The 18514-nt window shown below is 37.0% G+C and overlaps 1 protein-coding gene across 2 annotated transcripts in view; it reads right to left on the reverse strand.

Moving 5' to 3' along the window:
* The window catches only part of znf385c (zinc finger protein 385C), a 123648-nt gene that overhangs the window by 48499 nt on the left and 56635 nt on the right, over positions 1-18514 (reverse strand). Inside the window, exon 1 of one of the 2 annotated variants that reach the window (XM_055052202.1) lies at positions 5478-6163. The exons of the other annotated variant lie outside the window; for it this stretch is intronic. Within the exon in view, the coding sequence (XP_054908177.1) occupies positions 5478-5487 (10 nt within the window). The 5' untranslated portion in view covers positions 5488-6163. Of the gene's footprint in view, positions 1-5477; positions 6164-18514 lie in introns of those variants that run through there. 2 annotated transcript variants of the gene reach the window in all.

The following is an 18514-nucleotide window of genomic DNA, read 5'->3' on the forward strand; positions in this document are numbered from 1 at the left end:
AGCCGTAGCTGGAAAGAATTAGCAGAGTTTTATAGACAATCTGATCTGAGGTGGAAACAGAACTTTGAATCGCAAGGGAGAAAGGAAGGGTTTCTCCCTTAAAAACACTTTCCCCTTAAATAACTAATTCATGTCTTTATCAGGGCATCAAAGGGAACTTGTTCCATATTTCAACAGAAAGCTTCCTTATCTGTTAAACTTGTGAAGAAACATGCAAAAACAACTGTGAGGTAATGCTATTCCGTTTCCCTTCAAGATCTCCTTCTTTAGTCTCGGCACACGGGAAACGGGAGGTTAAATGGTGAGGTTTTGGTACAGGGAGCAGCGTGGGACATTTCTCATGTTGTCAGAGCTCCCGCTGGGGTGCACATATGCCTACAGCTCTCAGCATCCAGAGGCCATCACTGCAGCAGGCGGGCCAATGGAACCCACGCACTCACTGCAATGAAAGGACGCGAACTGTCACTCGCACACACAAGGGCAATTTCCCCACAGGAGGCCCAAGGCCTGAAAGGGGCACATACTGTTCGAACAAGACATTCAAACACAACATACGGGCCAAAACAGACACACTTAGCTTACATCATAGACCCTCCTGTGCTATATGGATGAAGCAGCTCAGTTTGTGTGTATTTACTAAGAGAAAAAGGAATGTCAGAGAGATATCAGTCAGATGAAGATGATGTGAAGTCCTCAGCAAAATGGTGAATACAGGTTTTATCAATGTTACCATCAGTGTGCAACTGTAGTCTCCTCCACTAAAACAATTTCAACAGCAGTGCCAAAGCTCCTGTACTTTTTAAACTGAAAACATGGGCTCAACAAAAGAAGAAGAATTTGAAACAAAGCTCTGCATTTCAGTGAATTATACCAAGCTAAAGGAAGTGAGTAAAACATGTTTGGTTATAAAACATTGTATTGTAACAGTATTAACCCACAATCTAAAAATGACTCATTTTCTTTGCATGCTGATGGTTTTTCTGTTCACTTCAATATTCCAATAAATATTTGCGAAACATGCTTCTTGAGATTGAAGCCCTTACACCTTCCTGACATTTCTTAATTTGGTCTGCTTTATTTCAATAAATGTTTAATTCAGAAGCAAAACTTCATCTGTCAGTCACATGCCTCAGTAACATCATTTGACATGAAGGAAAGAAAAGAAATCACTGTTCCAGCTTGACCAAGTACTAGAACTAGACACTCGAACCAAATACTAGAAAATAAATGCTTGAATGCTATTATCGTATTTTTATTTGAATCATATTTTCCCTGATATAAATGCAAGTATTTGCTGTCAAATTAAATAGTAAAGAGATTGTCCTTGCACTTCAACTTCAAGTGATAGATGGTTTTTATATGTTTTAATTGATAATTCATTACATTTCTTTTCTAACTGAGCTATTCAGGTTTGGTTTCAGTCATGGATTTCATCATAGAGATAAAAGTTGAGTATCTAAGCTGTAATATTCTCATTTTTAAATTGGGGGACCTGAAGTTTCCCAGAACATCATTTCACTTGTTTAAAATAAAATCCTCTGACACACTTTAAACTCAATCAAATTTTTAAGGGAATTGTACAAGTGATCTGAAATTAATGCATTCTTTACTGGTTTTAGTTTAAGTTTACATATTTAAATATGGTAATTTTCTGCTTATTGGTAATGAAGGGCTCTCTATATGTTCTGGATATATTTTCTGGATCTCACTACACATCACAAAGTGTAGTGAGTCAGGTCTGAGGTGGTGAGTCAGTATTATACCTGCAGCAGCATTTCCATGACAGCATGTTGAGCTTTTCTAACATGTAGCAGCATCCTAACTAGTCAAAGAGTCACATCCAGTAGGAATCTGAATGTGGTGCAATTGTGTGTAAATCTTGTTGGATTGTTATAAGACAGTGATGTCTGAATGTGAAGCATGGAGGGGAGGTTCAGAAAACCTTCTAGGTAAATGTAAAAGTTTCTTGATGAGTGTGGAAAATTGCTACTATATCTATAACTAGCAGGATGACATTATTGTGTGCCTGCACTTCTATGGCTTATGAAAATATGCAGTTTTATGTGAAGAACCATCCAGCAGCAATTTTTTTGGCATCTGATATCGAAGCATAATTATGCAACTCACCCATGCAGTGTACCAGAATTATATTACCTCTGCATGCAAATTCTCTGTATGCACTGATGAAGATTCACTAACTCATGTTAAACACTTTGGTGGTTGACCAGGCAATCACATCAGAACTGATGTGATTAATTCAGCTTTTAATTTTCTGACTGGGGCCAGTGATTGACGATGTATAAACTACTGATCTCCTTGCAAAACAATAAAAAAAATACATAAATAAAATGGAGCAACAATATAGCTTTACAATTCAATAAGAACAATCATCTTTTAACTCTTTAAACTACAATCTTGACAGTGAACTTTTAAAATGTGTTTCTTTTCTTTGTGCAAGCCTTTTACTTCAGATGTGTGGATATTGTTGTGATCAATCAGTTATTATTCGTGAAACACCTTTCCTGCTGCTATTTGACCATTTTTTAAATTTCTTGTATATAGCCTTTTTTTATCCACAAATACACATACAAATTATATACCTATTATTTAAATGATCAGTGCACATATGTTATTTTTAACAACTATACAAGAATATTTTTCTTATGCTACATATTTACCCTTATTCTGTCCAGCCAAACAGTCAGATTAACAAAAATGTGATGCATTGCAAAAACTATATAGTTGAGACTCAGACTATTTCTTTCTTAAATCAGAAAATTACCCCGTAAGTCCTCCCAGAGAGAGGTCGACGATGAACAACGTACCAGAAATTTCCACAGACATAAGTTTAAGCTCAGTATATTAACTTGTAGGTGGAATTTGACTGGCAGAAAAACATAAAACTAAGAGAAGATGTCACCTCTGGAGAAAAATAGTTTCAACGTAATTTTACATTTATCTATTGCTGCTGCTGCCTAGAGGCAAAAACAGGCTGGAGCATTAAATTGAAAAAGTGTTTCATTCAGACATCCACAAAACTTAAGATAAAAAAAAAAACAAATACAAAAAAGAAAGAAATGTCACAAACGACTGTTTGACAATAGCTCCAACTCCAGTTCCTTTCACAACATACCTGAGTCTATGAATTTTCTCCTCAACTTGTTTTCAGAAGTCCAAGAATAAAGCATTCAATAGATTCAGGTTGGACTATGAACACGTTTAAAATATGCAGGACAGTTGTTCTCAAAGACTGGAGAGGGAGACCCCTATTGAGCTAATAGTGAGGATTATTTGCCTTATAAATGGAACAGAGAAAGACAAAGAGGAATCAAGCAGGATCAGAGTTGTGACCCTCATTCAGTCCAATTGAACTGCCTTTTCATTAAACTTCTCCACTTCAAACACACCAGCAGTGGAAATATCAACTTAAAAGATTTCAAGTAAGACCATTCCAGAAAACTGGATCTGAATCAGCGTCACTAAACAAATAAGGTAACTTTTAAAATCGATTTTGCTTATCTGCTTTTAATCTCTCCCCAGGTCTGCTTTTTGGGTATATTCAGCCCCCACATAGAGGTCACAGGCTGTAATCCAAGCTCCTTGTAATTACCTCCATCAGACCAAGGACCCTCTTTTGTGCGGATTTGCCAGTTCGACCTCCCCCCATCCTAATGTCAGATCCAAAAGATTACAAAACAAGAAAAAAAAAAAGGATTCAAATCGGAAGAATGTCACCCACTCTCAAATTGGCAAGCCTGTAATCAGCCCCTTAACCTGCCGTCTGTTTGGAGGGATTGCTGAGGAAGTGGGGGGTTGGCCAGCATTGAATTGAAGCCTGATGATATGGTTGAATAGTTTCACAAGCAAGAGCACACAGGAATCAAACCCTGTCTCTAAACTGTATAACAGTGATGCCACAGCAGCAACAGCGCTCCCCTGTGACCCAACTTGCTTGTGAGGTGATACAACAGCAGAGGTTAAATTAGAACAAGAAAAAAGCCTGTGAAGTCTGACAAAGAAGACAACCTTCACCAGAGAGAGAAGGAATGCCATTTTAATACAACAGAAGACACACAATCAGCCAAATGCCACAACCCTGAATGTTGCACCTTGAAAAAAAAATTTTTTTTTGAAAAAAAATAAAGGAAATATCAATGTGCCATCCATTTGCATGTGACAGTTGCCCATGCACTGAAGCCATTTTATTAGATCAATGTCATTTAAAGCTCCACACAAGATTCGTCATATTCAGACATCTGGTCAGTGTGAGCATAAAAATCTCTCTCAGTATTATTTCTTGAAATCTTTTTCATTTTATGCCTTTTCACCTTCAGATTTCTCGCACACCTTTGAGTTCTTTGATTATAAAGTGGAATGAAAGAGTAAAACGCTTTACTCAGCCATACAGGGAGAAAGTGCACTTGCACTTTCATTTAAGAATTGCAATTATTTTTCTTCTCTTTTCCTCTTTTTCTTCTTTTTTTTGTGCATAAAAATATGATTGAGGGTTGGAAATAAATCAGCCCAGCAGAGCAGGTCCATTAACTCAACCCACACAAACGATAAATACACCTTCATTTTCTCACATAATCTGAGACAAGATGGAGTTAAACATGCAAATGAAGTGAAGAAATGTTCTGGTATATAAATGTACTGCTCTGCAATTTTTTTTTTAACCTTGAAAAATTCTATCACAATTCTGAAACCCAGCAGGAAGACTATGCAATGCAAGCAAGTCTGAAAATAAAAGCAAAATGTCAACGGAATGTACTCAAAATAGAGAGAACAAAGTGAAAATAAAAAAGTAAACATCCTTGGAGATGTTGAGGATTTTCTTCAAGCATCCTTGCTCAGAGCTATTTACAGCTTCTAAATGTTCAGCTGCAGCTTCTATCTACTTTCCTCTTTTTTTATTATTATTATTATTTTATTTTTTTTACCGTTTGTACCTCCAAACTTATAAACTTCTAGAAAATTATAAATCATTAATAAGTTTGCTTCAATGTGAAATTCCCGAACAGATTTTCCATTGAGAACTGGTCAGATTTCTCCCAATGATTTAAAGAAGAAATCTCTGCTGCGTTCGTGTCCAGTGTTATTTCCCCTGATACCACAACTTTCAACAATAGATAGGTGAAAATAATGTTACTCTGGCGTCAAAACCCGGTTACGGAGCAGACATTTGATTTAAGATGCATACAACGCTTCATAAAACTTGCAAATAATCCAGAGCGATTGCTATGATCGATGAGCTAAATAACTTTATTAATGACTCACTGTGACTCTTCAGCTTGTAAGATCAATATGCACAATCCTCATTTTTTTATATTCAGCCACTTTTGGGGGGGATAATTTGCTCTCGTCTTCGCGCCGCTGCCAGAGCAGCAGCTGAAAGCGGCGACAAAACGCGGCTTTTCCCCTCTCATCTGACGGAGAGATCTCTGCCTCGGCGCAGTCACAAGGTGCTCAACACTTACCGATCAGCATCGTGCTTCCAGGAGCGTCTCCGGCTGCCTCCTGCTCGGTGTGTCACCTTGCGTAAAAGTCGGCGTAAAAATTTGTACGCACTTTTATCCCCTGGGAGACAGGACACGCACGGCGCGCAGGTGCGACCTGGAGACTTCCTCAAAATATGCCAGAGTCGCTACTTGGCGTCTTCTTTCCTCTCCTGTTTTTTTTTCTTTCTGTATGTATCCTTTTCTGTATGTTTGGTCACCAATCCACTCAAAATATCCCACCGATGCGCGTTCCTCTCAAGTGAAAATCCGCACGCTGCTGCCGCTACTCCGCTTTGCCTGAAGGAGGCGAGGAATGGGTTTGTTGGAGAGGAGCTGAGCGCAATTGTCTGCTCCTTCTCTCGCTCTCTCTTTGCTCTGACTCTCCTTGTCATCCCTTTCTCCCTGTCCTACCTCTTCCCCCCTCTTCATCCCAGTAAGCTCCTTTACCTTGACTTCGATAGGCACTCCACAAACCTGACCGACTTGGCATTACTGTAGGTTTGAGATGCCCCCATGATCTTTCTGTTGATATAGGAAAAAAAAGTGTAGATGAGTGGTGATAGAAGCATCTCCGAGGATTGTTAAATATAAAGAGGGAAAAAACATTATTTTCTGAGATAACATTCCATTTGTGCTCCTAAAAAAAGATGATTTGTCTGCACTTCTCCAGCTGCCTTGTGTGCATGACAGTGTGTAAGTGAGAGTGGTTGCGAGTGATGGTTTTTCACAGCCATCTCTCTTGCCAGCTCGCTACTCCTCAGTGTGTTCTCTTGTTGGTGGGTCTTTTTGGTGAAGCTGACAAAATATCCCAGGGTTTGGAATTGACTCAGTTTTCAGTGGAGCCAGATCCAAACAAATGAGTACAAAAAGGTCTGTGTGTTTGTCTAAAATCCTTATGCCTTGTAGAAGTATTCCTAAGCATATTTTCTCCCACATAGCCACAAACATCAATTATTCTCTTTACTAGTTGCAAAGTAGTAAAGTGGAAGGAAAAAGATACATTGTTGTCAATAATTTTTTAAGGAAATCTGAAAAGTAAGGCAGCCATTGGCATTCAGTCTCCTCTACTCTAATACCCTTAAATGAATTACAGTACCTTCACCTGCTTGAAATTTAATCACAGTATTTAGCCAGCTGTTCTGTTAGAGAACATTAGCAAATAAACTAATAGTTATATAAATAAAACAACCCATCATTTGAACATTTGACAGAGTTCAGAGAATTGTCTTAAATTATTGTGGCACCTAAAGCATATTCTTCCACCAAAGCTAAAAGGCTGGGCAAGGAAGTCAAGCACTAATTTGCCTGAGAAGACAGACGGGAAGAAAGCCATATAGTGATTACTATTTGGTATTGTCCTGGGAGTGTCGGGATGCTGTATAGAAATACATGCCACAGTTTCATATTTTCATTCATGAAAAATGTTTCAAACCATTCGTAATTGGAGCATGACAGAATGCACACATTTTCAAGGGGAATGAATACTTCCACCAGGGATGGTAGGCTATGAGGATCTTGGGCTCAATGCTAAGCTGTCTCGGAGTCGGGCCAAAGCCAATCATCGAGGGTCTTATCAGGAACCTAATTACACTATTAAACTTCTCCTTTTTCATCTCAAAATTCCCTTCATTTTTCTCTTTTCTCCCCTCTTTGCAAACTCCCTCCCATTCTGTGGACCACTCTCTCCTCAAACTGCACATCCATCTATATTTGTGCCCCCTCAAATTCAACACTCCACATTTTCCATTTTCTTACATTTGCTGGTTTGGCAAAAATGCCAGTTGCTGTGCTCATGCCGTCATTGCAGAGGAAGGCTTTCTATTGCATCTGAATTCTCTGTGTCCAACGTGTCTCACCTGCCTCTGTCTAATTTCACACTTGTCTACTGCTAATCAATGCACAATGCTTGTTCCTAGCCAGTTTGTTGTCATGTACCTCAGCTTGCAGATGCACTACAAAGTGTGAAAGTGACGCATGGCAGCAGGGACAGGTTGTAATGATCAGACTGCTGATGGAGAGTTCCTTTTAAACCATGAAATATTGGCTCTGACAGAGGGTTACATGGGGTGTGAGCCGCCTTTCTCCTCCGATTCAGGTTCCTGTTCGTTGCTGCTCACAGAGGCAGCAGTGGCCCCAGAAATCTCTCTCCCCGAGGCAGAGCAAGGGATACAGGGGCAGCTGGGCTGTCCCACTGCCTCATGCCAACCGCCGGCCTGCGGGCTGGCATGTCGGAGCCAGGGCTAATTAGAAACACGGGAACGACTCCAGGCCTGACATCGGCGAGCCTCAGCCAAAATGATTTGTTCTAGCCTATTTGTTTGAAGGATAGAAGACAAACACAGCTGCACATCAGTACAAATTTTAAAACAGTTAATATAAAAAAAAAAAAAAACAAAAAAAAAACAGTTACAAATTTATTTTCAAAGGTGTTTTTATATGTTAACAAAAAGCCTAAATCCATCTTATCCCTGGTGACGTTGCTGTAATATTGATTCTGTCAGTTTCTCCCTGTATCATAAGGTTAGCTGCAGTAAATTGGTTTGTTTTGGGACCTTATCTTATACAGTGAGCTGCATTTTTGAAGAAACTGTTTGGGGCTGCACTTTTAATTAGATGAAGCTCAAAGCTTTATTCATACCTTTGCAGGCCAGATTTTCTGAGACAATTTAGAAGAGAACACGACTCCTTTCAGGATGCCTACTTTAACTCCAAGGTGCATTCAAGTCAAATCACTTAAGGTAATATATTTAATTAACACTAAAACAAATTACTGAATAGTTTTCCTAATAAACTGTCACAAAAGTCCAATTTAGCACTTTCTAAGTAACATTTTAATCACTCTAAGATAAACACCAGACACATCTCGTTAGTAGACATTCGAAATGCTGCAATGACATAAAACATAATTGTCAGAACAAGATTTGAGTCTAAATCTTTATGAAAGAAAAGCATAAATCAAGGACATATTTGAAGTTTGCTATTCGAGGTTAGGTTCAATTTTTGTCTCTACTGATTTGTTTCCAACCGTGTTTTCTTTCACATGTTTCGTGAGAAGATTGTATTTTGTGTCACTTGCACTTTCTCACCCATGTGCTTTTAGTTTATTTGATTTAATGTGAATGAATTAATTTAAAAAGAATATATAAATAATCACCAGTCACATTTTTTTATCGGTTGTTTCAAGCTCATTGATGAATATATTTATATCGAAGGACAAATATGTATTTGTTAGGCTTTATGATCAAATATAAAACATCATAAAATTAAGATGATAAACTCCCATTGTCTAAATCGTGCAGGATAACCATGTTTCAAAGAGTCTAAAAGTAATTGAATAAGACTAAACAGTGTTGTCTGATTTTCTTATTGTTTTAAATACAATGCTTTTCCTTAGTAAATGAGATTTTCTTTTTTTTTAAAGAACATAAAAAACAGCTGTCCTAAGTCTTATTGCCCACACTGAACACCCACAGTGTTCCAATCAAATTTAAATCTGACTTTTTGCATGCTGCTGTCCATGGTACTGGATGGTGAGTTAAAGATGAAAAACAAAACATTCAAAAGGTGATGAAGGAGATTAGTCTCATAACTTTACTGGCTTTTATTCAATGCTGTGCTAACATTGTTGATGCTTGATTTTATATCTTATCATTTTAAAAACTCTAGAAGTAAGTGGTCAAAATAAATAGTAAAACCAATTCACAACAATAGAACAAAATGGTCAGTTGTGTTATTTAAAAAGTGCTGAATCAGATTTAAAAATGTAACTTCATTAATGTAAAATAATCAAATGTGACATTAGCTGGAATGCGTCATTAGGTTAAGACTGTTCAGCCTTGGAACTCTGCATAGAAGCATCCTGTCCAGTATGTCAGAACTGCTAGCTAAAAAATATCTTCATAGATTCACTTCCTAGACATCGACTGTCACCACAGGATTTCTGTGTGCATCTGAAAGTTAAACCTCAGTAAATTGTGGACAATTGTTACCCCACAAAAAAATGGTTTTAAAGGATGGAGGGATCAGAAAGGCAGTCGATGTGGGGTAAAACAGACTCATGAGCTTGTGCACAATCTGGAAGCAGCTTTGTTGTTACATGTGTCACAACTCCCACCGAGGATAGTAAGGATACTTTCATCTCAGCGGTCGAGTCTGAGCATATCAACCATGCTTGTGAACAGAACTTTTAAAGTCAAAGTGTTTCCAAAAGTGCAGCAAAACAACAGAGAAGGAAGAACAGTAAGAGACAGCAGAAAACAAATCAAAAGCTATAATGCCAAGCACAGGATCCTGTTAGCTGGTCCAGAAAAAAGATCTTCAGGTCCCCATAAACACTGAATAATGAAGGGTGTTATGATATTGTCCCATCACGGTATTATAGATTTAAAGGTTGATGCTACCTCATACCTGTATTGGCATGCAAGAGACAAGAGACAACATTTTGGTATGAAATTCTCCAGCAAAATTGACAATGCATCACAGGATTGAAGAAATGGATAGATGCAAAAAGAATAGTTTGTGTGATGCAAAAATATTTTGTAACAATAACTAGAAAGTAACCATATTGTAATTTAATAGTGGTTTGGACTATTCAAAATATCCTTGCATCATTAAGTTGTAGTTACTTTAAATGTCCAACATTTCTAATCAAAGGTTAAAATGCAAAAAACAAAACAAAAACAAACAAAAAACAAGCTGCAATTTTATTCTTTTTTAAAATGTTGCTATACTAGCCAGACATTTTTGTAAAATGAATCAAATTTATTTTATATGTAGTTCAGGTATGATGCATTCAGGTTACAAAGCCTATAGGTTAAAAGTTATCTAAGGAAGCCAAGTCAGTTGAATTGAGTCTTTGATTTTTGCTACAGCTGGCGACAGCGTTGAGATGAATTTACTCTTGTTGACATGACAGTCATCTTGTCTCTATGCCTAAATAAGAACAACATTTTGGGAAAAGTTGGTCACCACTGCTCAAAATACTTATCAAATTAATCAACAGCAGAAGTCAGAGAATAGTTGTCCATATAAGTCAAAGTTGTGAGGACTGCATGCTGCAAAACGAATCACCATCATTTGTTTATCTAAGTGTTTGTCAAACCCCTTCGAACAGTTCAGTAGATTGTCAACAGAATGATCTTTTTTCCCTTAGATGTTTGCTTTTTGAAACATTTGGTAAAATATTACAAAACTCAAAACAATAGTTTTCTTTTTTGTCTGTGTATATTTGTTAGTGGTGAAAACTGATCATTTTATTGACTTTTTGACTCAGTGTGATTCCATTCACAGTAGTTATGGTTAATTTTCTGCCCTTTTTTCTTTCAGCCAAAAAGAACCCCTGAAAAGTCGAGCCACTTAAGTTTGTAATTTGAATGTCCCCAAAACATTTTCAGGTTTCAGCAGTCGCCCTTTTTTGGGTCTGATCACCATGGTTACAGGTGTTGTTCTCGTCTGCCACAAGTTTGTGGAAAAAGGCACAGCTTAGGTCCCACTGCGCTGCTGTAACTCAATAGATGGACTGCTGAGCACGTGAATACAGAAATTCTGCTCTTATAAAGAAGTGACCCAACATCCAAACAGCATAGTGTAGAACAACTCGTTTACAGGTGGCCTATGGAGATTTTACATAAGCAAATTTGTGAGTAAATTCAGAGCTGTCAGATTCAATCCCTGCATCCTTTTTGTTGAATTGCTGTTCATATGCATGGTAGAACTTCATTCATAAGCTCAGTTTATAATTTCAGGGGATCTGGTTCATGACTTTTAAAAGTCATGAACCAGAAAGTTGAGAAAGTTGACTAATTTCCTTGGTGAATGCAGGAGGCAGCTAAATTTTTCATATCACTGGCAGATTTAGATACGAAACATATTTTTGTATCGGAGTATTAAAGTACATTGTATTAAAAGAAAACACATCGATAAAAATGCTTCCATTTTAATTAAAAAATATTCATACATTTTCAGGCAAATAATTGGAAATGTTTTTCCTCACAGTTCAGCACGACAAGCCATCTTGCATTTTTCTTTTACAGTTTATGTTTTGTTAGCTCTATGATGTTGAGGATAATATTTCTTTGCCATCACCCTAATCTTTTTCTCACTCCACATATTCTTCATCAAATTCATCTGGCTGGTTTGCTACGTAACATTTGAATTGCTTCCAGTGTTGGTAGGATCAAAATATTATGTGAAACACATATCTTAATAATTTTGGTCTAAACTCTATGTTGGAGAAAAACTGAGCAAAATCCAAGAAAGAATAGCTGAGAGCATAATCAATACATATTAGTGATTAATTTCACTGACGTAACATTTATTTGTTGTTAAATGTCACAGAATGACTCAAGGGTGTATGCAGTGTATAATAGCTTGTCTGCATTGGAGCTTTGAAAAATTATTTCAGTGCACCCATAAGACATTTATGAAGGTTTAAATGTTATTTCTTTTGCTACACTGTCATTGTTTTTACTTGAGTATTGTGCAGCTGCTTGGAACCAGTTAAGAACAAAACCATCTGCCATAACTAAGTGCAGATGGAAATGCCCAACCAGTAGTTTCTTTTTGTAAATGTAGGACAATGAATGTGAAGTTGACACTGGTGGACCATTAATAAGTTGTCTGAGTTGCTGTGAGCCAAGTATCTGTGGTGATGAGTGAAGGACCCTGGAGAGAAGAGAAGGTCAAGCTGTCACTCTAAAGTTTAATGAATTTGTGTTATCAATCCACAATGGGGTTCATTTCTCTACTTTTCTCTGGAATGCTAAACCCAGGTGAAAGCATGCCAAGATTAATGTGTTGCTACTGGACAAAATTATACCTAAAAAGAATAAAGATTGGTGTGTTGTAATGCAATTTTATACAGAGAAATGGTGAATGAATAAAAGTGTTGGAAAAACGGTGGTGGGGAAAGAACATGGTTATATAAAACAATGGTCACACGTTTGTGATTTCTTTTCTTTGTAAAATCAGGAATATTTTTTTTACATTGCACATTCCTTAGTAAATAGATCAACACTATACACTATATTAATATTTTTGCAGAGCACAGAAAACTTGTTAGGTCGGAGCAAAATGGGAGAGAGCCGTTCAAGACAAAGTCAGTTTAAGACTTGATGGAGGTGGGACGTATGATAAAGCATGAAATGGAGATTTCTGCTGTCACCTGAGAGGATGATGCCGATAGACTGTGTCATGCAGCACTAATGCCATGTGACATCTGCTTAGATATGGCTTGTGGGCATCTTTGCATCTTTCCTCTGTTCTCTATGTGCACCCCCTCATCTGCACACATGTACTCACACACACACACACTAAGTAGTATTAGTCATTCACAGAAGGTCACAAACTTCTCAGGCTCATCTGACAGACTTCTGGCATGCACCTTTTGTGTAACAATATGAGCCAGGAATGTATAAATGTATAAAAACAATTATATTTTCAAATTTAAAAAGAATCAAGACAGTAAAAATGTTTAACAAAAATAGGATCAGAAAGTAAGTAAGTATGTGGAGTTCACGCAAATATTTTATTAAATACGTAAAAACCGACATTCAACCCCTGAGCATTCTGGGTGTGTAAAACATACATAGGCACAAAAAAAAAAATAATGTAATTGTTGGGTTTTTTAGAAATGATCAAAATTCGATGATCATGTGAATTCAGTTTTGGAGTTTTGGATTTTAATGTAGCTTAGGTTCTTTAGCTTTCAACTACTTAATATTATTGAGTCATCAGGTCTCAGCTTTGTGATGAGAAACAAATGCAGGGTTTAAAGTTCTGAATGAAAATAGGTGGAAACATAAAAAAATCCCTTGCCACACTTCATGCTAAATTCCCTTCTAGTATACAGGATAAATATAGTACAGTAGAGTATGAAACTGTATTAGTATGCCACTTTGAAAAACTTAAACACTGGAAATAAAACTAAATCTTCTGCTTTTGCTAATTATTCATTTTTAAATGTTTCAAACAAAGCATTAAACATTACTATCAAACAAAAATAACCAAAGTTTGTACAGAAAAAAAAAGATTATTTCATTTACTGAGGTAAAGTACTACGAAAATCAACTTCCCCTCTAAGCAAAACAATTGAGCGCCATCTTTGATGGAAGCAGCTCACTTAGCAATAACAGTTATTCTGTCCTTTCTATAATTATGGAAACATTTGGCCCCCTTTTCTTTGTTGAACTGTTTTAATTTAGACACACTGGAGGGTCTTTGAGTATGAAGGACCTGCTTAAGGTCACTGCTGTATAACTCAAGTGCACTTGAAATTAAGGTCACAAACTCATGGCCAGAAATTTTCAGGGGTTTCTGCTTGAGAGCATTATATATCACATTGGTGCATTGAGTGTTGTGCCAGGGATAGCGCGCAGGTAAAGTTTAAGGTGAAGTTTGCAGGCAATAAACAGTAGAAATGAATGTAATAAAAACATCTTTCAAGAGAGGTTTGTATTCACTCCACTCTTTATGTAGATTTTGTTAAATGTATTATTACTTAAAGCTCCAGTCATGTCTCTCAGGGTGAGTGCTTTGCATGTATTTAGATGTATCCACGACATTGACAATACATTTTTTTTTTATTGCACTCAGAAAAACAAGTCTGCAATAACAAACAGAACAAACTGAGTTCATATATAACCACTATAAAATCATGGCTTTATTCACATGGACTCTCTTCTGGGAGTTGGCATGAATCCCTGGCAGAATAATTTAATCTAAGCTTGACAAAGATAAAATGTAACTATAATGAATAGATCAAAGAGGTATGAACCAATAATCTGGAACTCAAGAGATAAACAAGTGTAGTGACACTGTCTAAGGCTGTATTGTATTATTGACTTGCTGCCTTTTCTAGTGGCTCTCAATGCTCTTTGAAAGGGAAATACAGAAATGTTAAATCAGCGATGCCTTAATAATTTTGAAGCCACATCAAATGTCCAAGTGATTCACATTTCTCTTTGAGAACTTTGAGATCAGCAGATGTAAGAAAAATGTCTAAATTTTTGTGGTTGTTTCACTGATATTAGGAGCAGAGATGCATCTGATGTTTGATGTAGAACAGGGTTTTACTGTTGCATGAAAAACACAATATAATAATGGAATTCACAATGTAAATTCTCTGACACTTCACATTAGTTGTAATAACCATATTTCTGTTCATCTTCCCCACATAACGCAGATCTTCGCCTTAACTCTTAGATTTCAAAAAGGCTGCCACCTATTTACAAATCAAGCCTTTTCCAGGTCAGGCAGACGTTGAAAGCTTAAAGGAATAAATCATCGTACCTTTGCTGCAATATGTTCACCCTTCCTTTAATCTGCTAAAAGCCTTGCTCTCTTTCTCTGAGCCTTAATCACACATACACACCTCTCACTGTGCCTTTGTTCAAAATAGAGTTTCCTGTTAAGTAAGTTCCTACATATCTGTGCTTCCCTCTGAATAATCATAGCTGTCTTTCAGTCTTCACTCAGCAATAACATCTATCCCAAAGAGTTTTGCTTTTAGCACAAGCTAAAAGCAAAAGTGATGTTCACTCACTGAGAAAACAGTTTTTTTTTCAGTTTCTCACTGTCATGATACATATCTAGTTCAACTAAGCTGAAAATAAATTTCTTGAAACAGTTTTATTTATTTTATTTTCATCAAGAAGAGACATCACTGGCATTCTGAAAATAAAACATATCTTGTTTAAAACTAAGGAAAACATACCTCATGTTTATAACTGCGGACTGTGCATTTTCGGAAGATACCAAACATCTTTGTCAGATAAAGAATGAGAACAGAAAGTTATTGCAAATTTGAGCTTTGTAAAATACTTTTCAATGTGTCTAAATATATCTATAACAGTTTAGCAGTGGTAGTAAAATGCTTATTGATTCCTCACAAAGCCTTATTCCATATGCATACTGGAATAAGGCCAGTATGCATATGTTTATATTTTAGCCCAGCTCTACTCAAATACATTTTTGACAAATGATGAAAATGTATTTGAATTATTATTATTATTTTTTTTTACCAAAACCACAAGGCACGATTCAATGAATGACAGGCTAATTTATGGACACTCTGCCTATGCAGCTTCAAGCCACCGGCCTCCTCATTAGGGCTGACTCTACCAACCTGCTGCCTGTGCTTGGTAGGTAATGACAGGCAGCTCGGCTCAAGAGGCAAACAGCCATCCATCTTTCTTCCAAATAGTTTCTCTAAACTAACAATTTTCTTTTTCTGTTAGCCATTTCAACCCGCACCACTTTTCATACAAACAGTTCTTAAATCCTTTCCTTCTTCGTGTTCAGAGTATCTCTTCCTTTACTTCTCTCACACGCTCTCTTTACTTTCAAAGTGGGACGCTAAGATCCCAAACTTCAAATTGACAACTCACAAGCTCCCTCATTTCCACTCCTGTCAATCTTCTGTTTTTAGTGCCAATTTTTCTTTCCTTTCACCACCATCTTTCACTAAACTTAAAATCTCTCTTCTGTAAACCTAACGCTGACAAATAAACAAATGAATGGAAGATCACTGGAAAGGAACACCTTATAACTGCATGGGTGGTTATCTGACTGACAGGAGTGATGAGTGAGTTGACTGAGTGTATCTGCTGTAATTTGAAGATGGGGTGGACAGGTAAGACAGGTGCCGATGTTGACACTTAACTCCACATGAGCACCTCCGGAGAACTTCTCTGACTGTATCAATTAAAAAGTAGCGACCAGGCTGTCATTAATGCATCAACAGTAAAACAAGAAAATTAAAACTTTATTGTAATAATGAATTTAGGGATGGGCTTCCTGTAAACCAGTATCTTGTACACCTGTTTCCTCCACAGGAAGCTAGAGGTATGCAGGGTACAATCAAAACTGGCTGCCATGTGATTGCTTTGCCCTGTTGACATGGGTTAGAATACAAGGATAATTTAAAAGTAATTCAAAACATGCACATATGTTGGCATAAAAATGTATTTGTCATTGTTGCGATTAAATTTCTCTGGTCTCTAGACCATTCAGTAATATCAGACAAACATGAAAATATGTCTTCAATTATTACAGTAGGAAAGCTAAAGCTATTCCAAACAGACTGGGGCTTAGTAAAAATAATAGCTCTTCTTGCTAAATTATGAATTAACTAATTGACAGATATTTTTGGGGTCAAATTTCACAAGCCACTCCGAGACTGAACTAGTGCCAGGCTTCATTTAGTTGAACCTCTCTGACAACAGGAAGTAGCTTAAGCATCTAAAATGCAACATGCCTCGAGCTAAAGAAATTTAAGAACAGATAGAAAACAAAGTCTTTGAAATCTTTCTGGAAAGTTTAAAGACCACATTTCAAAGGTTTAATGCTGCTGCAAACCACAGTTAGAGCAATTACCCATGGAGAAAACGTCCAGCAATGGTTTCTCTTCCCAGGACTGGCCAACCTGCCAAAATTACTTCAAAAGAGCAACAATGACTCCTTCAGGAGGTCACGATAAAACAAAGGACAACATCTAGAGCACTGCAGATGTCACTTTTCAGAGTTGATCATTTAATGAAAACAAAGAAAACAAAATAGATCACAGAGGCCGTCAAATTTCAAAACCAACGAAAACTACTTATTGATAATCCCTAAATAGTTTTTTTTTATTTTTTTTTTGTCAAAGTACCAACGCTTACTTTAACCAAAGTATATCTAGTTATCCCTGTTTAGCATGTGGTCCAAGATTCCAATTAGCTCTCCCTAAATTTGCTGTTATGAAGACAGACAAGCTCTGCAGACTTTAATGTATCGTCTATTTTCATGTTTAATGTCATGAACTAAAGGGCCAACATCTGTTTACCACGTAAATGCATTATTTTTGGGCAAATGATCTTTATACTTTAAATCAGTTTAAAATGTGATGCTCTTATAACAAATAAATAAATAAATAAATCTAATGAATTATTCGAGAGCCAGAGGATGCCATCGGCTCAGCATGACGCTGAGGAATCAGCTGCGTCTACAAGTATGTTTGTGTGTACGTGTGCATTCAGTCACATCACAACACAGGAGAGGACACTCCATTTAGCATCACTGTCACATGGAGTTTTACAGATAGACAAACACCCAAAGAGACAGACTGAAGGTGTGTATGTGAGAGAAAGGGAGAGAAAGCGACAGAGTCATGAGAGGAGAAGATGGGTTTCCTAACATAAATAAATCATCAATGTGTTTCGTCACCTTGGCTGAGTTCACAAGTAGAAGATGAATTGAGGAACGCAGGAGGAGGAGATGGTGAAGGAGAATGAAACAGATTGTGAAGAGAGGAGAGCTGCTGGCTGGGGTGAACAAAAGCCAGGTGGGAATCCTGATGTATGCTTTATGGCTCAAGTGGTAAAGAAATGAAAACACAAGAGCATCTGCTTCCAAGATGAAGCAACAACTGCCAAGAATAACCAGACTCTTCTGGTTTTAAAACAGAAAAAAAAGAAAAAGACAAACCCATGGAAACCATTATACTGTTTATTAAAACGGTAAGTGTTTTCCTACTTCAGTCTGCTGCCGTCTGTGAAGTGGATATATTGACTATTTCTATAATTATGGTAGAACAAGAGTTTCTATCTAAATAACAAATATAAATGTGGCTCTTCTCTTTGCAGATGAGGCATGTCAGATTGCCACAACAGCAGCTGTTCAACATTAACTGACCAGATCAAGTATTGCTTTGGGAAATGATAACATTTTGGGAAATGTGATAAATTTCACATAACCGCACAGCCATTTATGTGAAATTATATTTCAATATGGCAAATCATTTGTGGAAAGCATAGAACTGACATGCATGGTGCTGATTCTGTGTAAGTGAATCATCGGTTGAAAAGAGCATATTAAAAAACTAGAAGTGTCAAGTTCAATCAGAATGCCAATTCTGAGAATGAACAGGTGTCAGACCCATGAAAAAAGTTCATAAAATAAAAAGGCTGCTCATCTAAAAAGGCCAGACACAACATTTCTGGAAAATAAAGCACACATACACCCTCTACCACAAAAGAAAA

The sequence above is a fragment of the Poeciliopsis prolifica genome, unplaced genomic scaffold, assembly GCF_027474105.1.
Source record: "Poeciliopsis prolifica strain line A6 unplaced genomic scaffold, Auburn_PproV2 SCAFFOLD034, whole genome shotgun sequence".
In the NCBI taxonomy this organism is placed as follows: domain Eukaryota; kingdom Metazoa; phylum Chordata; class Actinopteri; order Cyprinodontiformes; family Poeciliidae; genus Poeciliopsis; species Poeciliopsis prolifica.